Here is a 24533-nt window from a genome sequence, read left to right as displayed (position 1 = left end):
CTTCGCCGCAACAGGTTGAACTTCACAACCTGACAAGCTCCTGTAAGAAGTGTCGAGGCTAGCAGAGCTTACTAGCGGGCTGTGGCTGAATTTTTACGGGTGATGTGGAATTCCACCCTTAGAACAAGTGGCCAGCCGCGTTAGCTCCCTCTGTCCTAGCATCGTGGATTCTGACGCCATAGAGATTGCAGATAAGAGACAGGCCGCGGCGCGTACGTCACGATTGTAGGTCTGAACTCTATCGATCGCTCAACTCAGCAGACAAAATGCGTTTCCAAATCCGTTAATTCATAACTAGGGGTGTATGTACTAGGGAGAATTGCATCTTCTACTGGAATCTGCTGTTATGAAGTCTGACTGATTACTAGCGCTGAAATAAAATTTACGATCAATTCTTGACATAAATGGTATAACGGCTTTTTTTATAGCAGTTAGTCTTTTCTACGTAACAGTCCTCATTTCATACAAGATGTGGTACCTTATGCAACTGGTAGTCATTTTGCATGATTTTTATTTCATTGTACCCCAGTACAGCGGTAGCAAATTATTAATAGGTCTATGGACTTATCATTATAAGACTACTAAACAATAAAACTATGTGATAGTGGATTCCAGTAGAAGGTGCAATTCTCGTTTGTAGATGCACACCCAGTTACGAGTTAACAGGTGTAGAAACGTAGTTTGTTCCTGAGCTGAGCGAGTTGGCAAGCGAGCTCGGCCTACCTTCGTGGCGTATGTGCAGCGGCCTGTCTTTCTCGCAGGTCTCGATTACATCAGTCTTCTAGAAGATTCTCTACTTAGGACGAAAGCCCTTATTCCGCAGTGACATGAGGGGAAAACAAAGTGGCCATCGTGAATTCTGTATTTAGTTAAAGTGGCCTATTTCTGTCACTATGACAATGTGACATGCCAGATTTTTGAATTTCCTGCCACTTCATGCTTGGATGACTTCTCTGCTTCCACCATGACGTCAGAGGGGTGAGGCAATTCATCCATTTTCCTGATTTTCTTCCTAATTTCAGCTTTTTTAATAAAAATTTATCTGTAAATAAACTCTCTCCCCTTGTGGGATGTGCAAGCATGTATTGTATTCAACTACTGAGAAATACTGACTATTGATTGGCACTGCGATGCGCATGTGAAAAGTGTTATGTAACAAAACTTTAGAATCACTGGAATACTGAATCTGAAATAATTAAAACTAATCTAATTAAATACCAAACGTAACATACTGTGCTTTCAGAGCGTAATATTTAACTGAAACGCAATACTGAACTACATTATGATAGTTGCATGACATCAGGTGCAATTTCTGATTTGAAATACCCAAAAAAAATAAAATGTTGTTCTACTCAGAAAAATAATTCTGAAAATTAATCTCCTTGCTTGGCTCAACACCTGAGAAATCTGACTATGAACTGTGCGAAGTGAGATCTGTCCTGAAAAAAATTAACCTACCTCTTGCTCACCATGCTTTGGTATGTCTGATGTAATGGCGTTCTGGAAAGCAAACTGAAATCAGCAGAAGCAACAGCTAAAGAAAAAAATAAGCCAATAATTACAAAATTGATTTTTGCTCGTCAAAAATAATCTCTCTCTTCATGTGGAGTAAGGTGCAATGCACACTGGACACAACATTCAAAACTTCACTAAGAATAATGGACATGACTTATACTTTAAAGAAAATCGTTCTTCAAAAATTAACCATTGGTTATTGACAAAAAGGGACTATATAACATAAGATGACTAAAAATTACGAAATCCTCCAATTAAAAAAATTACAGACATACAGTCAATAGTGTTATTTGAGGTACAATAAAAACAAAAAGATCAAATTAACGGTACTCATGAATCTTATTCGTCGTTTAAGTGACAAAAATATCCTCAGTTAACAGTTCTGCCAAACAAGCATATCCTTCCTACAGTGCAGCAACAGTCTTGAAATATTCCTCCAAAGATCTTCTTTATGAGCAGGGTCAATGACATGTTTACAAACAACTTTTATCTTCATAAAAAATATTTCAGATAATTGCTTTCAGATTCACAATTACCAAATAACCTTCTCTACAAAACTCAACTGCTCACTATTATACTTCAAGTAAGAACGCCCTAGCGCTGCACAACTGACAGGCGAGCAAGCGAACCACAGATAAACACAGTCAAGGATATTATTCACTGCTCGTGCAGTGCGCTTATTCAACGTCATCACAGAATAACAAAGGTGAATTATTTTCAATGGCACAAAACATACGAAAACCTTACAATTCTTGAATATCCTGCCATTTTATACATAAGGCAGCTAGACTTTGTCACGTGGGTGGGTGGAGGGCGAGGGGGGAGGATATCAGATGGTGCCATCGGTGACGCTACGAGTGAGGTACTTCGTTCAAGAGCCAGCACTGCCCGAATATTGACGTTGATGCTTTCAGGCTGAAATGAAGTCATTTGAAAAGGGATTCAAAGACAATTATATGTAGCCTATGATTGTGGCAGCGTGTGTTTCCTTGCTTCTCCTAAGTAAAACATTGTTTAATGCCAAAACGATATGAGTGACAAGGTAGGTTTACCACTTTGACATGTTCTATAAGTCAACTCAAGTGTCGCTGACGACGTCCACTGTCAATGCCTGAGAACATTGCACGTCTCCGCAATTTACAAAACGTGTGTCACTGTTGTCTAATGTAGTCCCAAACTCATTTAACTTCACACAACAGATTTCCTGTTTCCAGTCAAAAAGGAGTTACACTTTATGAGAGGACTGCATCTAAGACACCTTGAGGTCAGACTAGACTAACTTGATATGCGCAGTTACGATAATTTCATGCAAAATGAGATTTTAATTGTTGTATTTTTGTATAAGTTTGGTTATTATATTCCTTCTGCAGCGCATAAAAGTCGTTGTTCAAGCATTACGAATAATTAGGCGAACAGCATTGATAAGCATCCAACTCTGAACTGGATCGGGAGTGATAGCAACAGTCCTGTGCAAGAGACATATAGAAACAATTTTGAGAATATTTCTGTATTTCTCAGGGTAATAACAGATCAGTAACTCTAACTGTATTGCTCGTAGTAGTTGGGATAGTAAGTTTATGTGCTTGTGATACTTCTGTAGGTGTGTTACGGTATTTGTAACTAGGTCCTGGCGAAGAAGAGCTGCATTGAGGCAACTCGCTGCCGATTTTGATTTAGGAAGGGCAGTGAAATGTTTGTGGAGTGGAACAATGAAAAACGGAGGTATTTTTCGATAGCTCCGGCAACCTGAAGAACAATATTTTCGGCCACACACTTCTTGTTGTGAGGGATAAAAACTTTCATTTAAAGTTAAGCGTGTATAAATTTTTTATTCCCCATCTGATCTCTTAAACAGCTTCCACCACGTATTTGTAAATACACTAATATTGTTTTACCTACATTGATAAAATACGCAGGATAACGGATGCAACTACAGGTTTGTTAGATATAACTTATTGCTTCCATACTGGTAAGTTACATTTAGTTTGAACATGAACCATCACATGAAAGGTTTTTCTTCTTTCTTTGCAAGGGAGTGTCAAAATTTAATTCATGAAAAAGTCCCTCTGTATCGACTTCTGCTTGGACCTGCCGTGGTCTTTCCTCTTTTGAAAACGGTGACAGTTTCCCATTCTTCTGTGTCAGAGTAAAAATTTTTAATAGCTATTTGATATGTGTGAGGATCATACACCTTGAAGAGAGGGCATTTGGAGATCTTACCGCCTGCACTGACAATGTTTCAGCAGCGTCTTTAAGTTCACAGTAGTCAGTTGTATTCATCTGAATCGCTGGACGAGTTCGTAATTTCTGCGGATGGAACTGCTGAGGTATGCACTGCCTCTCAGAAAGACCATGTAGCTTCTGGTAATGATGTTGCAAAAATTTCTTCCGTGATTTGACATTTGGAACAAGTCCAATGCCATGAAACGAAGTACTAAAATCACAAGAGCTCTGAAAACGCATTTTGAAAACAAAATATGTTTAGAACGTTGACATTTTCCACTCTTCATATATTTCTTGTCATGATTTCTCTAGTCTTGAATATCTCTGAAATTGGGAATCACATCCATTTATATGACTTGTTTCGTAAGTAATCAGTCACTCACATTTGATGGCACTGACGTTTCATACATATTTTAATTTTTAATCTTCCACTGTAACAGAAGAACCTTACGATCATAGACACATACCAAAAGACTGATGTTAATGAAGTTTGTTAATATACGAGTTATTAACCCATGATCTTCAGAAAATTGACAGGGCTGCTTCACATGCATAGATTGATTCAGTTTGTCTCTGTTGTAGCGTGTGTCACGTTTATTTTCCACTGTGTATTTTTTTACTGTATTACTGATGATGCCACAGATGTAATCTCCCGGTCGGAGGCTCTCTGAGCTGTTTCCAATTTGAACATCGCTATTCATGAAAGCTGAAGGTTTAACAACAAGCTGTATTCTGAAGAATTTCGTTACCAAATTCTGTACAGAGAAACTGTTTTCTTGGTTGTTTACACTTATATTATGCATTCAGAGTTTCTATTGCATTTTGCGTCGTATACTCGAGTACTGCTGCTGTAATAGGATACGCAGCGTCTTTGGCGAATTTTATGAAGCACTTTAATATTTCTTCAGCAATATAAATCTCCTGTTGGACGAATGATAATATCGTAGACCTGCAACAGAAAAAGGAAAATTATTCTCTTTTATACAAGCACACAGAAGAGAAGACACACACGTAAACAATTGAGAAATCGAAATGCACCGAAGTAAAGACATAACACATTTTGTTAAAGTCATTTTACAGTATGATATTCACCAACTGTAGTAGCAGTGTGTATATTAGAGTCATTGAGTCCAGTTGCAAATATATACATGTAAATTCGTGACAGGTATTTTAATAAGTCGCATTGCGTTTCGGATACGGTGAGTCCATCATCAGTAGATAATGTTGCTTCGTCTTTAGCCTATGATTCAGTATTTCGTCACTCTACCTTGTTGTCTGTCAGTTATGGGTTTTGTATATTTTGTGTTTGGGAAAGTTAAAATCTTAGAATGAGATTACTCCTAATTAGGCCTTGGCCTGAATCAGTTATAACATGGCAGGTCATGTTATGTCACGCCCGATGTCGAGACGTTAATATCGTTGTAGCAGTATATTATGTAATAATTTTTTTAATATATGAGAGTAATAAAATCTGTTTCTGGCGTTGATTACTACAACTGTACACAGCACGAAAAATCTGCAGACAGTATTAGAAAGATTACTGTCATTTATAAATTTTAATTCTGTGTAAGTCTGTGGAGTGTACACATATTAAGCAAGTTAGTAAATACATAAATGTAGTATATACTGTAATTATCAAATATGTCTGTCACAGGCAGTAAGAAAACAAGAAACAGAGCTTTAAAATGCTGCATTAGTAGCAAATATGTATTATCGTACGAACACAAATTCCCAAAAGCACTTCCAGTTTTGCGAACAACTGCTTTAAGGTGCTATCTGTTGTGTCAGCTGACAAACAAGTTTTCGGGCTCTCGAGCACTCATTGTCGTTGATTGTCATTAGATGACTAAACCCTCGATAACAGCCTCACTTTCCTTGACATGGATGCATGCGCAGATTAGGTTAGGAAGTGTGCCGTAAGGACGTTGTGTCCTCTCCTGAGGCATGCTGGCCCTCAGTAGCGGCTCCTTGATAGCCTGGAAACTCTTACTGAACGGAGTTTACGACCGAGCTGCGCATGCGCATTCTTTTTCCAGGAGAGATCTAGTGGATTTTCTGGCCACAGGAGTAACTCAATATACCCCAGACAGTTCACAGAATCGCCGGCCGTAGTGGCCGAGCGGTTCTAGGCGCTTCATTCTGGAACCGCGCGACCGCTACGGTCGTAGGCTTGAATCCTGCCTCGGGCATGGATGTGTTTGATGTCCTTAGGTTAGTTAGGTTTAAGTAGTTCTAAGTTCTAGGGGACTGATGACCTCAGATTTTAATACCCATAGTGCTCAGAGCCACTTTTTAGTTCACAGAATCACTACCATGTGTGGAAGTACAGTGTCCCGTTAAAAAAATGACGACAAGATTTTGTTGCATGAGTGATAACACTTGAGGACCCACGATGTCTGCTATGTACCGCTCTGCTGTTAGAGTTTCTCCAACTCCCAGCCTTGACTGAACTGACAGCTGATGGATCCTCACACGAAGACTTAGCAGTAAAACCACTATATATGCCTCCTGGAGGAAAGGGACGTCTTCCCAGTTCGCCGCCATATTCACCGGCGATTATCATCAGGGGTCGTCCAGAACTACGGTTCATCCCTCAACACTGTGCGACACCATTCGTCAGCACTCCATGCTTTCTAGTCACAGCACCACTCCAAACGCACCCACCTGTGTCGTGTTGGTAACTTTACTCTACGCAGGGGACGGTAATTCCCTAGTCTGCCTGCTGCTGGTCTCTCACCACGGTGCGAGATTAGACGGAATGTTCAGTACCCTCTCTCGGATGACAGGTGCGGATGTGCGCACGATTCGGCGATTATCCCTTTCCGTGGTCTGTTGTAGAGGCCCGGAACCTTGATAACAAGAATGCGTGGCCTCATTTCCCACGCCGTCCAATGAAAGGCAACATCGCAAATCTGGACGCTGCACTATTCGCCCTAGCGGCCTAATGGAGGCATTTCGTATTTTTGTCATGAGCTGATACCACTGTGTCATTCGAGTACGTGGTATCTATGTGGCTTTCACAGTGATCACTCAACACTTGGCGTTCTTCACGCCCCTCGTAAATCCTATGAGGACTGGTGACAGCGCTCGACATGAACGACACTGACGCACCGCGGTCCCCGTTCTACCAGTCACAAATTTGGAAGTCTGATCATTGACATACCCACCGATGGTACGAAGTTAGTGATATACGGTCATGTGTTCTGGGTGCTTCACATGTTTTCTCAGGAAGTACAAATGATTATAAAAAAAAGGAAGAAACTAAAAATGCTCGCGAAATAGCGATCGGTAGAGTTGAGTGGTTTGGTCGTGAAACTGATTCCTGTTTATGTTCTCCAATAGCATGTGAACAGTGCAAGTCTGTGAAGAAACGGCTTTCAGAATAGAGATCATATTACCAGAACTGTGTCACCGTAACTGACGTAGTAGTAACCAATCTAAAAATGGCTCTTAGCACTATAGGACTTCTGAGGTCATCAGTCCCCTAGAACTTAGATCTGCTTAAACCTAACTAACCTAAGGACATCACACACATCCATGCCCGAGGCAGGATTCGAACCTGCAACTGTAGCGGTCGTGCGGTTCCAGACTGTAGCGCCTAGAACCGCTCGGCCACTCGGGCCGACCAGTAACCAATCTCTGTGTCCAATATTTGCACTGTTATGAGACATTCCAGCATTTCTGCAAACGACAATGCCACGGAGTAAGGAACAGATCTTACTGAAGCTTCAGGTAAGTGAAATAGGTTGCGGCCGTTAACAAACTGTTGTAACATCGACGTGTGAAAGATATTCGTTCTACAACACTTTGCTTTTCCATAGTACAGCTGAAAGGAAGTTTTTTTACTGTTCATTCAACAGAACTGACTTGACGTAGCAAGTATTTTAACTGAAAGAACAATAGTAACCACCACCTGGCGGTCCACATTCGGGAATATCATTTAACGTTGTTACTATCACTTTCCTTCAAGATTGTTTATTTAGCAACAAGAGTCCACCAGCGTGTATATGAAAAGATATTTTAGACAGCCATCCTCTTAGGCTGCGTACCTTTGATATTATTTTACAGTATTAGTTAGTGTTAAAATCCTGTTTTCTTATTTCAGTCAGCCCCATACTCAAGCTACAATTTCATTTTAATTAAAATTGTTGCTGTCTAAGTGTCCGTGCTGATTTTCTGGGGCAGTATATGGCCCACACTCGCGGTTAATCATCTAGAGAGCAACGCTGGGTGTCCCTGCTGCTCACTGATGCCCATTCGCTCCGACATTCTGGCCACCCGCCCGGCAGCTGCTGAGAATATGTGCGATGTCTTTGATGTTAAAGAAGTACGGTTCGGACGTAACTTCAACCCTGCCTTGCTCAGAGTCAACTCAATGTCAAGAATCCAAATCACAATAACTTTATTTTTAACAAATATAACAATTGTAATAATGCTGGGGCAAGTAATGCATTTCAATGTCACAGCACTTTCCTTTATTGAGAGTGAGACAGAACTGTATCTCCATCTGTTCTCTTCACGCTCTTCTAAGTCTTGGCAGGTGAGATGAAAAGAGAACGGGGATAATCGAGCGTGGACTGAGAACGGCTCAATCATTTATGTAATTCCTGTAAATCCCCAACAGCGTTCATAGAAACACCTACACTGATGAGACGTAATATTAGGACCAGCTGCTTAGCTGCGTATTGGTCCACCTTTGAAGCGCAATGCAGAAGCCATTCAGCGTTCCATGGAATTTTGAAGTTCTTGGTAGGTTTCTGCAGGTATGTGGCGCTAGATAGCAATGCACAGGTCAGCCAATTGCCACAAATTACAAACCTACTGTTTCTGGGAACGAATCTGGGCCCAATGTCCTAGATGTTTCAGATCAGTTGAAACTGATGATCAAGACAGGAGAGTCATGTGAATGCACTGTAACACCCCTCAGACAACTTTAGCACGGTTCTGGACTTGTGACACGGACAGCTATCCTACTGCCCTGCCAGATGTCACCGCCGTCGAGGAGTACGTCAGGCAAGGAGGGATGTAGGTGATCCACAAAAACGTTCACGCAGTTCACAGCTGTGAAGGTGCCTTCAATAACTTCCACAGTCCCATGGAAGCCGAGATAAATGTCCCTCACAGAACAATACTACCCCAACCGGCCTCTATCCATAGCGAAGAGGTCGTCACGACCAATAACCTGGTGACGCAAAAAATTTTGATTCATCCGACTAGGCTACACTTCTCCATTGATCCAAGGTCCAGTCACGACGATCCAGTGCCCGCTGCAATCGTGATTGCTTCGGTTAATGAGGGAACGCCTGGGAGTTGCCTGCTGTTGTGGCTCTTGTTGAAGGATGCAAACACTTGTGCGTGCACCAGCATTGTGCTCTGTCTTCTCATCTGCCACAAATCGCGCCTAGCCTGCTTCACGAAGTGGGCAAGCCTCGGGCTTCACCATTCTGTGATGAGGCGTAAGGTCCACCACGTTGCGGCCCATTCGTGGTTCACCGTCGTTCTACCACATTCTGCATGTGTGTGTGTTCTCAGAAAACTACCGTAATATACATTTCCTATCCTACTTATTTCCTCTCTCCTTCCACTCGCATAAAGGGTGAGGGAACAACAACTGCCTATAAGCCTCGTTACAGCCCCGAATTTCTCTCATTTTATCTTCGTGGCCCTTAAGCAAAATGTACGTTGGTGACAGTAGACTTGATCTGCAGTAGACGAAAACAGGGTCGTCGTCCCTCCAGGTATTCCCATTTCAGTTCCGTAATAGCTGCGTGTTGATCGAACCTAAGGGTCCCAAATCTAGCAGCACGCTCCGAACTGGTACCATGTCTTATTTTAATCCGGCCTGTTGGGCATCCCAAACACTTGAGCAGTAGTCGAGAATGGATCACACTAGCATTCTGTACGCCGTCTGCTTTACAGATGAACAACTTTTCTCAGAATTCTCCAAATGAAATGAAGTCGATTATTCGTCTTTCCTACTACCAGTCTGAGCTACTGAATCCATTTCAGCTCCAACTGCACTGTTACGCCAAGATATTTTATTGATGTGACTGTGTTAAGCAACACATTACTAATGCCGTATTCGCATTTACAGGATTATCCCTGCTATGCATCAGCATTCTCCGTATAGTATTGTTTCTTCTCAATAGCTGGGTTGCTTAAGTATTTTATACATGCATCCTGTTTTTCTTTGACAGCTTTAATTATATCCACATTCCAGGTTGCTAGGCCTTTTCTTACTACAGGCTTTCTCCTGTTTGGGTCTGGGATGTCTTCAAAATCATGAAAGAAAAAGTTCTACATTGATTCACTCTGTTGGTTAAGGATTCATTGAGGTGATTTTAGCTTGTGAATGTAAATCCCTCCTGTAACCGTTTGTTTATAATATGTGGGCCACAAATTGTTATTGATATTACCAAAAGAGTATTCATGATGAGCAATATACGATGCAAATCTGGTCTTGTTTAAGTTTTTGCGTCCTGTACAGAAGCAAGAAGAGGAGCATGTTAATTTGCATCTACAAGGCTTTCAATGCCACTCTTCGCTGGATTAATGTGAAAAAATTTTATTCTGTACTTTAATGTCTATGTGGAACGGTATTTCATATAGTTCAACAGTTGTCACCATGTATTGTATCCCGACTGTCAACTAAGCAGAGTGAGTGTGGCTACAAGTACATCGGGCAAAAGAAAGACTGTATCAAGTGGGATACATAGCCAGTTTACGCTTTGATCGGATGGACAAGTCGACAGCGAAAACATCAGAGGCGGGCACATGTTCTCCTTTAATCAATGAGTTTTCGATTTGTTTGGATATAAATATGCAATCAGTTGCTTTTTTGGAGTTTTGATACGAGTTATTGTACTATCAACTAGTTTTCGAGCCACTGCAGGTTCATAACGTAATGTACATATTACATCAACATTATGTCATACACCAAATGTATATAGACGACGTGGTGATAGTGCTAGCAGAGATAACGAAAATTTTGTAATTAGTAACAGAACGGAAAGGTTGTTATTTTATGGGTACTTACAGTGCACTGCATGGTGATATCCAGAGTAAACACGTTCCCACAATGCTCATTATCGATTATACATAATAGTTAACTACGCCTGGTTTGATACTTATTCACAGAAGGGAAACACTGGATGTAATTACAAAGAATATGAAATCGGTAGATGTCTGTCTTTCCTACTCATGATCTTCGGCGCAAAGGGCTCTTCATGAGAGAATACAAGCACAGATAACATATTTAAGTCAGTTTTCCTAGCTGCAAGTATGTTCTTATATTGGCAATGTACATCTAATATGGATTAAAAAGTCACACAAGAGACAAACAAACAAAGTGAAATATTAAGTATGTAATTAAAGGGCAAATGGGTTACAGTACGCCATATTTGTTATGTGACTATGAGAATATAATTTATGCAAGAGGATGAATATTTCTTATCACCTTCATTTCTCTTTCAGTATTAGGCAGGAATTGCCTGTTATGGCACCCATCTCTGTCGAGGTGTTCCTCGCTCTCTTCTCCCATGGCACTTATAATTTCTAGTCTTTTAGGGAAGTCTCTCACTCTCCATTCTTTGTTGATGTTCGTTAAATTTTCTTCTGTAACCTCGAATTTTATCATTGAGTCTAAAGATTTGCAGTTCTTCTCTAATAACTTAATTTCTTAGCCTGCCTTCTCTTGTTCAAACTTTAACACCTCTAAGGAATTTCATTTCTTGTGCCTCAACCCGGCTTTCTTGCTTCTTGGTAATCATCCAGGTCTCACTTCTATAGAGCAGTGTGGAAACTGCAACAGTTTTGTAAAATTTAATTTGAGTGTCTTTCCTGGTTTTGTTTTTTAGGTACCTCTTAACTGTTCCACATACCCAATTGAATTTTCTTTAGCTTCATTTCAATATCTCTGTTGTAGCCATGTGTCATTTTACATCCAAGGCAACTGAAATGGTTCACTTGTGGTAAAATCTTCTGGTCTATCAGTATTTTGGTCACGATTGGTTCTTTCCCCATGAAGGCCATTGTCTTAGTTTTATTTTATTTTTTTTTTTTGAAAGTTCCATGGTAAATTTTTCACTTATTTGTTTTAGCGAGTAGATTCCTTTCTGACGGTCGTCTTCCTTATCTTATAGGATCACTGCCTCATCAGCACATAGTAAATTAATTAAAAGAATGTTTCTGTCTAGGGAGAAGCCTTTATGAAATATTGCTTTCCATATATGTATTATTTCATTAATGTTGGTGTTGGACAAAGTTTGAGAGATGCAGAACTTTGTTGTACCCCTCTGTTAGTTGGTATCTCCTTAGTTGTTTCACCATTGAGATCTAGGCTGATATTTGTGTCTTGATATAAACTTCTTAATACATTTACAAGATGCTTTGGATATCCGCGATTCATCATTATTTCCCAAAGTTTCTGTCGATTGATATTGACAAAAGATTTTTTAAAGTCAATAAAAGCGATGTATTTTGACTTATTACACTCTCTTCGTTTTTCTATTATTTGTTGTAGAATAAAAGCCGCATCTATTGAGGAGTGTCCTTTTCTAAAACCCATTTGTTCCTCATGCAGTCATTACTGATTCTGCTATGTTTTTACGTCTTGTATTTAAAATCTTAGCATACACCTTGTATGCTGAGTCCAGTAAACGTATTCCTCTGTAATTATTGCATAGGCTTTTATCTCCTTTTTTAAAAATTGATATCATTGTAGCTGTTGTCCAGTCGTTGGGAATACTCTTCTTCTTCTTCCAACATTGGTTGAAGAGATGTAGCAGTCGTTGGTAGCATCATTCCTCCATATTGTAATAATTCAGTTTTAATGCCGTCCTTTCCTGTTGCTTTTCTGTTCTTAAGTGATGTTAGTGCAGATGTTAATTCGTCAGACTGATTTCATCTAATCCTTTCTATTCTAGTTGTTCAGTTTCTGTTTCTTGTGCTTTATGATCATACCACAATTCGCTGTACAGATTTATCCACTCTTCTTCTTCAACACAATTTATTTGTATTTTATCTCTTTCTGGTGTGTTTCATGCTTTTAAAACCTTGTTTGGCATTTGTAGTCTTCCATGGATATCATGTTCGATATTAGAAATAAACCTATCCCACTGTTCCTGATGTACTTTCTTTACTACGCGTGTAGCGTTATTTCCTTTCTCCGTATAGTATTGTTTCTTCTCAATAGTGGGGTTGCTTAAGTATTTTATATATGCATCCTGTTTTTCTTTGACAGCTTTCATTATATCCTCATTCCAAATTTTTAAGCCTTTTCTCATTCTAGTCCTTTTCTGTTTTGGTCTGGGATGTCTTCAAAATACTGAAAGAAAAAGTTCTACATTAATTCACATTGTTTGTTAAGGATTCTTTGAGATGATTTTAGCTTGTGAATGTATATATCTCCTATAACCCTTTGTTTATAATATGTGGGGCACAAATTGTTATTGATATTACCAATAGAGTGTTCATGATGAGCAATATGCGATGCAAATCGGGGCTTATTTAAGTTTTTGCATCCAAAGTCTTCTTTAAATTTTTTGTAGCACGTTGCAAAAATTTTCCCGTTTGTCCTGTACAGAAGCAAGAACAGGAGCATGTCACGCTTTCGATGCCACTCTCCATTGTATTAGTGTGAACAACTCTTATTCTGTAGTTTAATGACTGTGTGAAACGGTATTCGTTATAATATGTGGTCTGAAAAGATTTGTAAGTTTGTATGACACTTTGTCAAGAAATGTAAGGCGGGCAAATTTTGGCGTTTATTTCTTGGCTTCTGATGGCGGTGGTAGTTGCCTAAGTTAACTTTCGATTTTTCAACTAGGTTGTTTATGAGGGAACTGTTATATATTTTCGGCTATAGATTTAAGTATGTTCATTTATTTACATTCATCTGCTTCACTGATGGTGTTGCATAGCGTGCACTTACAATATGACCTGAATAGATTTTGTGTTGGTCAGGATGGTATGCGTTATTGGTAATTGTAACATCAGCAGTGGTGGATTTTCTATATGTTTGGGAGGTATGCTTGGTCTTGTGACTACAAATACTGAAAATAGTCGTATGAATCGAATTAATTCCTTCATGTCCCTGATCTTCAACTGTGATACTGATATTTAAGTACATTTCATTCATGTCATCAACTAAATTATTTACTTCTTCTTTTGGACCAGTGAAATGTGCCATTGTGTAACTCACGTATCTTTTATACCACATAATTTTGGCGGGATATTGTGGATGAGTTAATAGTTTTTGTTGTAGGTTATGTACAAATAAGCCTGCAAGCAAACACACCAGGTTACTATAAATTGCCAGACTAGTATCTTGTGTATAATACTTACCATTGAATAAAAATATATGTTACAACATTAATTCAAGCGATATCCTGAGTTCTGAAATTTCTCCATTGATTAGCTTTTCTGTACCTGATAAAAATCTTTTGTATTACTGACAGGTTGTATTTGAAGAATATATTTCTGTAGACGTTTACTATGTCAATGGAGGCAAATACTGCAGTGTCTAGCGTTATTAGATACTTAATGTTGCTGATTAACACAAAAATAATTTTAATTGAAAAGATGTTTTCGATAGTTTAATATTTCTTCAGTGTATTATTAAGATTTGTGGTATTTTGTGTCGTAGCTTGTTTATAACATTTACAATTGGACATATAGGATAACCACTTTTGTGAATCCTAGGTTGAGACCTTAGCCTCCTGGACTGTTTATTCATTACAACACAGTACTGGGCTTCATTAATGGTTAGTAGAAAATTTAAAATTTAAGAATTTTTTCAGCTGACCGTTATAATTTAGGGGTGTGGTCTCTTTTTAGTTCAGTGATAATGTTAGATACAAAAAATTCGATTGGGTTGGAATTGTAGTCACTTCGATACACAATAACTGCTGTGTTGCTGTTATCCGCTTTTTTTAGAATGGCACCATACCCAGAAAAGTTTCTGTTGATGTCTGTATTATCTCTTTAATTTGGATTGATGTTGAAAATTTGTTTTCCTTAAGATTTCCTTTTATGGTTATTTGCTTTATGATCTATGGTTAAATTTAGCTATGACACAGGCTATTTTGTTGATAATAATTAAAATGTTCACATTATTGAGTAAATTGTATGGTTCTTTAGAATCAGGTGTAGTCTAGTGTGGAATTTATTACTTTAGTCTTTGTTCAATGGCTGTACTTGGGAGAACCCCTAAACACTGTGTTTTTGGGCACCAAAAGTTTGCTACTAGTTGTGCTGCTGGCCGCTTCTGTAATGGTAAATCGTTGAAAATTTTACCATATGTCCTTAACATGATGTTCTCTGGGAATTTCTAAACCTTTCTTCGATTTTAACATGTCTTACACGGATCCAGAGGTTTAAATTCACCCTACATAAGTAAAACATCTGAACTGAGGCGTAAATGTAGTTTTAACTGACGTAGAGACCGCATGGCAAGGGTTCTGACGTCACTATCTCGAGCTGGAAAGTATTCGTTGGTGCTTCTTAACACCGTAAGCACCTTACAAAAAATTGCACGAATTTTTTTGTACTTTCAAACACCGCATGATTTGGTATACTGTAGGTGTAGCCTAAAAATATTGAGCTCTTCTGTGTAAAGGACTGTAAAGTGAACGTATATTGGACGGAAAACGATATGTGTGGTAGTATGTAAATACGTCGAAGTATATAAGTAAAATGTCAAGACTTTACTGAGATACAGACTTCATCTTATACGAGCAGCACACCCTGCTCTAACAGGGCAAAGAAGGGAATTAGTTGGACAATTCTTCTGTCGGAGCACAGAAAAGACAAATACGCTTACTCTGTAAAATATTCAGAGAGAAGTGGGGAACCAGCTGCCTCAGTCCATTTTCCGCCTTCCCCACCAAAAGTTTTCGGCATGAGAACATATTCACGCTTTCTTGTGCTGCAAGACAGTAGCAGAGAGACACTGACATTAGAAAAGAGAGAGAGGGACAGGAGTTGGGGGATGTGGCAGCGAAAGAGGAAGAGATGGATGAATGTTATAATAGTGGGAACTAAAGAGAGAGGAGACAATGGAAAGCAGAAAGAGAGATGAGTGGAACCACACATAGGCTTAGAGGTCTGGAACGTTCCCATCCTCCCTCCCAATCAATAAAGTTAACAAGAAAAGACTGCCCACTTTCTCCCACATCACCCACGCTTTTAAGTTTCCTAGTCTAGAGACCAAAGCCTCAGGGAAACCACCCCCAAGGACACAAGTGTAGAGGAGACAATGGAGGCTGAAAAAAAAGATAACAATGGCAGTGTGACACAAGAGACAATGAAAGTGAAAGGAGGAGACAGTCGTAAGGAAGAGCGAGAGAAGAGTATGATGACAATGACAATCGGAGAGAGACAGACAGGAGAATGTCCAATGGGAGAAGAAGTAGACATGGGAAGGAGACGTAGCAGTGAGGGGGAGATGATGAATACAATGACATCGGTACTAAGAGGGACTGGGTAAAAGGAAATAGAATGTTGTGTATTAAAAGAGTGCGAATATTTCACATGCGAAAATCATTGGTGAGGTCATCGAAATGAGGACTGACACAGTTGGTTACCCACTTTTCAGTTAAAGTCTTTTATAGAGCAGTCCATTTGCATTCCTTGTGCTCAAATAGTGGTATTTTACTGCTGGTATATACTGCTACATTTAACAATAACTCGCAGGGTTTCCTAAGTGATCGTAGTAATGTTGCCGACCAAAGTTTCTTTTCTTTTTGACTGGTGAACAGAAGAAAATTCTGTCCTATTGTTCTCATCCTTTTCATACACTCCTTTATTTCCTTTTGAATCAGCAGAACTAAATATGCTACTTTGTTTCTTACCCAATAACTTGTTTCCACTTACGTCACTTTCATCTGTATCACATAAATTCCTCATAAGCGCTATTACACTGTCAATATTCTACATCCTGTTATCGTATCTCGAGGTGGATCTTCAATTATTATTATTATTATTATTATTATTATTATTATTATTGGCCCTTGATGTAAATTTAATATTTATCTGAAATGGGCTGTGTGCGTTTGTAGCAACCAATGTTTTATTTATTAACATTATAAAACTTAATGAAACTTTTATCAAACTTCTAACACCTATATTTTTAGTGTAAAAAACCTGTGCAAGATGTTGGATTACCTATGATAGTCTGTAATTTTCGTAGGAAGGAGAAATGCCTAATTAAATAAATATTTTATACACAGAAAATGTTATCTGCATCTTTTATGGCCATTGTCAGTACGTACTTGAACATGTGGAGGTTGCGATAACATATAGATAACTGCATCCGCTATGTCTTCAGGTTCCATCATAGGCGTATGCATATTTTCTAGTGCTTCAAGCGAATACTTTTTTAAGTTATTATATATAGCTGTTTTCACAATTCCTGGCGATATTTCCTAAAACGAAAATCAAAGGTTAACAAACAGAAGACATTACTTAGTTTTAAAAAACTGTTTTATTTGCCCTTGAAATTTATAATTTATTTAAGGATCATTTATATATTTCTCAAACTTATTATCCTAGTTCAAGTATATTAAACGTACGACGGTTATTGGGAAAGTAAGAAGCAATCGGTCACAAACTGGAAACCACAGTGAAAATCAAAAATGTTTTACAACAGTTAGTTACAACTTCCACCTCCTTCTGTACATAGTCGCCGCTCCGACTTAGACGTCCGTTCTAGCATTGTACCAACTTTAGAATACACTCATCAAGAAGGCAGCTTACTGTGTTTTCCGACAATTTTCTACTCTGGTCTGGAGCTCGTTGTCTGTGTCAAAATGTTTTCTTCATAGCCGGCAGTTCATCTGAGCAGGGACGAAAATCTTTGGGAACAAATTGCGGGCTGTATGGTGGGTGATCAAACACTTCCCATGGAAAACGCTGCAGGAGGGTCCTCACTGTCCTTGAAGTGAAGTGTGCGGTCGGAAACTTTCATAAAAAAGATAATGCATGACAGTTACATTACGTGGAGTTGCATGTAACCAGGCCAAAAACTCCCGGCACGCATCATATTTTGTGGAAGTCACCATTCTCTGGGCATCGTTATGCACTCATTGTGCGCTCAGAACTAGAAAGAGCAACTTGACACTATCTACTGGCATACTAGAGACACTGCCCTACATATTTGTGCAAAGTCTGATCGGATTTTCACTGTGGTTTCCATTTCGCGACCAATCATTCCTTACTGTCCAAATTAGCCCTCATACATTGTGAAATAAAGGTTTTACAACAGGTTTTACCAATAAATTACATGACTTGTTCAGTCTAGAAAACGTAAAGAAGAGTTGTTAGGTCAGATTCACTTTTCACGAGGTGTTAAACTCATAAACAGAGAATAATTTCAATTACACAATTTAATTAGTGAGATGCGTATGTTTGGCTTATGTACACTAAAGTTCAAGCCTGATCTTACTCAGTCTGATTAACGAGCTACTATTTTTCCAATCGTATATAAGTATTGTGAGACAGATGCTTTCGAGTAAGTGTTTAGTGCATCCACAGAATGGTGTGTGTTCTTAGATAATGAAAGAACTTATACATGCATTACTCGGCCAAATGTCTTGAGAAATCCATAGCTGTTAGTAAGTTATGTTACGTAAGTAAAATTATATAAAGACTCGTTGCACTACTTTTAGGCACTCTTTCTGAAACATGGGTAAAATTATTTCTATGTGCGTCTTTAGGTAGCTGATCTGGCGAGAGAGTGAAACGGAAGTACAGGGCCAGAGCTTTGTGCTCGTGGGTACACACACACACACACACACACACACACACACAATATCCCAGGAATACTGCAACCAACTTTCGTGGGCGGGGGTTGTTGAATGTGTCTGGAGGAACAAATCTAGAATAGCAACCCGCGCTCAGAAAGATCAGTAGTAGAAGAATGCGGTAGTTTAGAAACTAAGTCAGTATTTTCCAAAATCCTAATGTGGAATACAAGAGGCAGGACAAACTCAAATGTCTCCATCCATTAACAAATTAAAAGTTACTTCTATCTCTTCTTTCGTTGCTCCACGTAATTGTACTGGATAGGCATTGCAAAATGTGTATGAAATTCTGTTTAGCAGGAATGAATCAAATTTGGAAGTCCATCTAGTTGGGCACAGTTTCCTCAGAGCCTAACACGTCTGTTAGTTCATCAGTTTCTTTTATTTGTCATCTCTGAAACACGTAATCACTGAAGAACACATACATTCATGGCCCTTTGTCGTAAAACTGTTGCAGTTCCTATGTATTCATGACGGAATCATTTCGTAGCAAATTTTGTTGCGTAATGAACAACATGTAAACTCAGTATCTAGGTAAAATGCTTTACTTCCTGATTGCAAACCTGTGTATTTGCCATTCATAGATACAGCATAATTGTATTATTGACCACTGCATTTATCCAGCTGTATTTTCATCTTGTCTAAATAATTTTATAATTTACTTTTAAAAATTCTCAGTATCATAGCCACTTACACCACTGCTTTCCTCATTTCAATCTCATTTCCATTTGAGTTAGTAAAATTTAAATGCAAATATCTTATAACACAAAGTTGGTCCATTCTAGAAGTAGTAGGGCAAGGAGAGAAAGAGACAACCTTGAGTCCAACCTAGAGGTCAGTCTGGGAAATATCACGCAGTTGAGCTTTTCATATTTTACTGATGTCAACATCAGTATTTCCTTATCTCCAGTCATTCGAGGAAGCATCTCACGCTGCTCGTCCCAAGGTCAAGGAGGAGAGGGCCTGTGCACACCTACTGCCACTGTGGAAATTTTGCATTAAGCACCCCCCCCCCCCAATACACACACACACACACACACACACACACACACACACACGTTGAGCACCCCCTGCATTCGTGGGAGCGAGATTCGACTGCTGTTCACATGCATTACTAACTTCCAAAAATTCGTTTAAGGACTGCCTACGCCTGTCCTCACGTTGGTAGCTAAGTATCACTCGCTGTGGAATACTGGAACGAGTAAATTGCATACTTCTTAATTCACAAATAAAAACCGACATTTCATCTAAAATATAAGTAATAAATTAGGAATTCTTATTCACTGAAAATGAGATTTTTACCTTAAATACTATCCCACAACGTCTGAAAACATAAATAAGAGCAAGTCCATTTTCACATCTTACTTGCTCCTGTTACTTACCAGATGGTTGCATGAAAAGCGATATTTCTCTGTAAATAATTAAAAATCAGCATTTGCTTCGAAAATGTAAATAAAAAATTAAAAATTCGTATTTGTTGAAAGTGATCTGTAGCTTAAATGCGACTCCACAAACCCAGAAAACGCGAAATAATTGCAAATCCCAATTCCTCCTATCACTAGCAGAATACTGCACTGTAACGTCGAGTCCATAGTTAGATCTTTGTACTACGACAATAGATGGCTCCAGTGTCAATTAAAAAACAGCAGCAGCACGAAAAATGCATAATTTACATTTCTATTAGAGGTTAAAACGCTGTCTGATGTTGCAACATTGCAACACCGCAGTGTAAAAGAAAGTGTGAGTTAATTTCCACATATATACAGACGTTAAATTAGTGACCAAAGTCTGAAATATGCACCCCAAGGCAAAGGTCAACAGTCGTCATTTTAGAAATTAGGCCTGAAAATTCGATGTCGTAAAACTACCCTATCCAGGCCTATAGCTGCAGAAAAATATGTCTACGTTGGCATTCAAATAGAGACACTGGATCTAATTATTCACAACACACCCTCAAAGTATGTATTTCAAAGTGTTTAAATAGTCTGAAGCACCAATTTAGGAGGGACATCGATGATGCGTCGTGTTGTTCAATATAAAAAACATAAACGAAGCTTTCCAGTGGCAATTATTACTATTGTTACAAATAGCACAGCACGGAAATAACTGCAGCTTGCAGTCAGAAGGCCCTGTAAAAGCTTTATAGACTGTATTTGACCGATACCAAAGGGTTGGGGGGATACGTTACTTTATGCCTTCCTTTTGGAAATATTGAAATCTAGTCAGGTGTTTTATTTCTTAAAATTTTGTAAAAAAAATATTTATTGTCTTTAATGAAGTCTTCCCCCAGATTCTATGATTCTTCAACATTTCTCGTTTAAGTTTAATCGGAAAATTTAAGTTTAAGTGAGATGTTCATAAAGTCTTCCGCTCTTGATAGTAATGCGACTTCCCACGACAGTCGTCTTACTCCACAAATAATAGCATGGTGTGACCTTAGAACGCGGGGAAAGTATGTGTCTCTGGGTTGACAACAACAATGGTCTCAACAATGATTGATTTCCGTTTGGGTCTTTATTGTTTCCTGTTCAAGGGCACTTAGTTCAGTGTTAGATACAACTGTGATTGAAAATGTAGCGACAGTCACTTAGTGACAGAGGAATACCATAGATCCTGGAAGAATCTACAGATTCTCAAGTTGAATTTGATGAAACTGACGACTAGTTAGTGAACCTGAAGAAGTATGTGTTGTGCGCGAGGATATGGACAGTGACGGAGAACCTAAGACTGGGAACCTAAAACTGATGACAAGGCAGCTGCCAGTTAATGACAAGTACATTACAAGCACTGGAAATTTTTTTAGCACCAAACCTCCTCACATTAGAAGACTAGTGGCACAAAACATAGTCAGAATGAGAAGGCATAAAGGCGAAGGTAAAGTAGGAACAACAAGAGAATCATTCGAAATTTTTTATCTCCAGAAATTGTCAACATCATAATAAAGCGTACCAATGAAGAGGCACTGAGGCAGAAAATACCCAAGACAGACAGTATTGAACTCATGGCGTATATAGGACTTATTTTTATTATGGGGAAGGAGAATGACAGTAAGTCATCTGTTACGAATTAATGGTCCTACACTTCAGGAAGGTTTGTTTATTCTGTTACCATGAGCCGAATCACTTTCCAGCAGCTGATAGTAGAGAGTCGAGAAGCGATCGCAGGAAACCTGATAACTTTGCTGCAATAGGAGTAATTTTTCATAAAATAAATTAATGACTGCGAAAATATTATTTTGTTGGGATGCACATTGTTATTGATGAAATTTTTTCATTGTTCCACGGCAAGCGTCCCTTCAAGACCTTCATGAAGGGAAAACCTGGTAAATACGGTTTACTTATACGCATGCTCACAGACGCTAAAACCAGATATGTTCTCAGCATGGAGCCTTGTGCTGGGAAAAGAAATGATGGTGCAAAACAACAAAATTCCGCTGCAGCTGTGGTCAAACGCCTGGTGGTTCCTCTACATAAATCAGGGTGACATGTCACCACAGACAGATATTACGATTCAACTGATTTGGCCGAAGATCTATGGAGGAATCACAAGAAAACTCTCTTGGGAACATTACAAGCTAATAAGAAGCATATACCTGAAGAACTGAAAGATATCTTATGACGAGAATTACATTCTAGTGAATTTGCTTTCAGGGATACTAGTACTGGAAATATTCCAATTGTTTCTTATATTCCCCGTGAAAAATCTTAAAGAAATTTACTGTTTCTATCATCTCAACGTTATGACGCCGCAGTTGGTTCACCTACTGACGCTAAGAAGAAAACAATTACAAATTTACATTACGGATTCCTCCAAATTGCTTAACATCTAAGGATTATTGTGGAGGAGTACGAGACCAGCTGGCGAACCCTTTGGTTAATAGTTATTAATAGTGAAGCCTCAGTATTATGTGATAGATAGAAGATCAGCACCGTCATGCCTTTCACTGTTGCATGGACAGCGAATCCTGTATTTTAAAAAAAAGGAAAAATAGTTTAATTAGCAAAAATCAGTCTGACAAGTAAAATGAACAGGCAAACTGCTGCACAGTGATTTATTTCAGCCCATCATTCTTGCAGTGCAGTCAGAACAAAGCCGAGTTACCCGTTGCCAAACAAGGAACAACTGTAGGGCATAAACGAACATTTTGAGAGAAATTAAGATCAGTTTTGATTTACAGAGTTTCACATAAATTCAGAAGCTGCATTTTTCTGATAGGGGCACATTTACATTACGTAACGGTTAACCATTGTGTAAGACAGAGTATTCCTGTGAACCATTATTGACATACATTCTAATTTACAGACGGTTAGGTGTGTTGTAGCTTAATCGGAATCTCATACATAAGAAAAGTAATTTGCAAGGATCTATTTGCGTTCAGGAGTAGAGAAACAATAGACGATTCCATATCAGAGATGGTAACCAGAATATTAGAACCTTTCTTTCAGATAGTTAGCGAGAGATTCACTCACACACACATACAGAGCAGTTTGCCAATTACGAAACAAAAGCATTTAAAACACGAATTGTAGAGAATAGACGGGAGCAGAGAGGGAAAAGGGCCTTGGAACACAGCGAAGTGGGATGTAAAATACGCGAATCTATGATGTTTACAATTAGACACAACGCGATGTGGAATAGAAAGAACGCAACATACCAGGCTTCATTTACTAAAAGTGTTCAATGATTATCATCCGACGAAGCATATAGTTTTGAAGATAAGTTGATAAAATATTGACAACAATGTGGTTCCTTTTATTCCATGTAAGATATTACGGATGTGATTACAGAGAAGTACATTTGAATAGCGGTGAAGTGACGACCTCTTGTGTGTACTAAAAAGTGTGCAACGCTCTGAGCAATAGGGTTCCCGTTAAGCCACACTATTATTAGGACTATCCCGGCAGCCTCTGAAAATTGGTGACTGTGTTTCACTTCACTCTGAAATGAGAGTCCTATTAAAAGGCTGAGACAGCTAATGGACGACACCGAGTTTCCAAGTACCTGATATACCTGAGTGGGAACCTCAAAGGCCTTCCCAGTAGAAACTAACGGACCTTCTGTTGAGCTGGTGCCATCTTGGCGACTCTGCAATGCACAGAACAGAAACCAGAACCCATTCACGAAAAGCTGGCGTGTGAGTATGTAGGGAATTTGATGCAGACAGTGACTGATGCATCGAGTCTTGTGAGACTGCCGTGGGAACATCTTGTCTCAATACTGGTCGCCGTGGAGTGATTCTCTGGAGTGGGATCGAAGTGGTTGGCAGCCTGTAACGTCGAATGACAGGGTGGAGCTACTTAATTTCTGCCCTTTATTGTGCTACTGTGGAAACTGAGACCACCATTAACATGGTGACACTATGGGAAATTCAGCGCCATCAAAAACAATATTGGGGGGAAGAAGAAGAAAACTCTTGGGCACGGTCCTTCGAGGGGATGGAATTGGTTGATTTGAGCGCACTCTGTGTGAAGACGTGACAGCGTTTCGGAGTGGGCACTCTGACTTGGCATTCATGCGACATTTCAAACTGTCTCGTATTCAGTTTTCAGACTGATTGAGCCTTGCATTCATCCAAAGATCTACTGTCATTTTGTGACATCCACAGCTTCCGTTCATTGTCAGAGGGTTCTTCTTTCAGTCCACTCTTCCGATTGTGTTCTTGTTACCTGACCTACAACTGCAAAAATATAGCTTGTATGTCACCCTTGCAGGTAAATTACTGCAGATAAAATTCATCACATGTACTCTGGGAGACAGCAAACAATCGATTTGCAAGGGACAGCAGCTCTGTGCCAATGTCGAGTGACCGTTTCTACTGCAGAACGATTTCTGAGAAAACATCGCACATGATGCGTATTGAACTGTTCTCAGTGTCGCTTGTAAAGCCGCGGCCGGCTACAGAGAAATGCGAAGATAAAAGCCACCGGCTGTCTGTCAACAGCCACGCGGCACCATGCAGACTCAACTGCAAACTGACAAGTCAAGCGGGCCCAC

General features: G+C 39.2%; 1 protein-coding gene across 1 annotated transcript in view; it reads right to left on the bottom strand.

The window, feature by feature from the left end:
• Nucleotides 1-4642: 4642 nt before the first annotated feature.
• The window catches only part of LOC124803471 (dehydrogenase/reductase SDR family member 11-like), a 51206-nt gene continuing 31315 nt past the window's right edge, over nucleotides 4643-24533 (bottom strand). Inside the window, exons 6-7 of the mRNA XM_047264662.1 lie at nucleotides 17010-17162; nucleotides 4643-4687 (exon numbers count right to left, since the gene is read on the bottom strand). Of these exons, the coding sequence (XP_047120618.1) occupies nucleotides 4643-4687; nucleotides 17010-17162 (198 nt within the window). The remainder of the gene's footprint in view (nucleotides 4688-17009; nucleotides 17163-24533) is intronic.

This window comes from Schistocerca piceifrons, chromosome 6, assembly GCF_021461385.2.
Source record: "Schistocerca piceifrons isolate TAMUIC-IGC-003096 chromosome 6, iqSchPice1.1, whole genome shotgun sequence".
Lineage (NCBI taxonomy): Eukaryota > Metazoa > Arthropoda > Insecta > Orthoptera > Acrididae > Schistocerca > Schistocerca piceifrons.
This window is presented reverse-complemented; position numbering and strand designations above follow the sequence as displayed.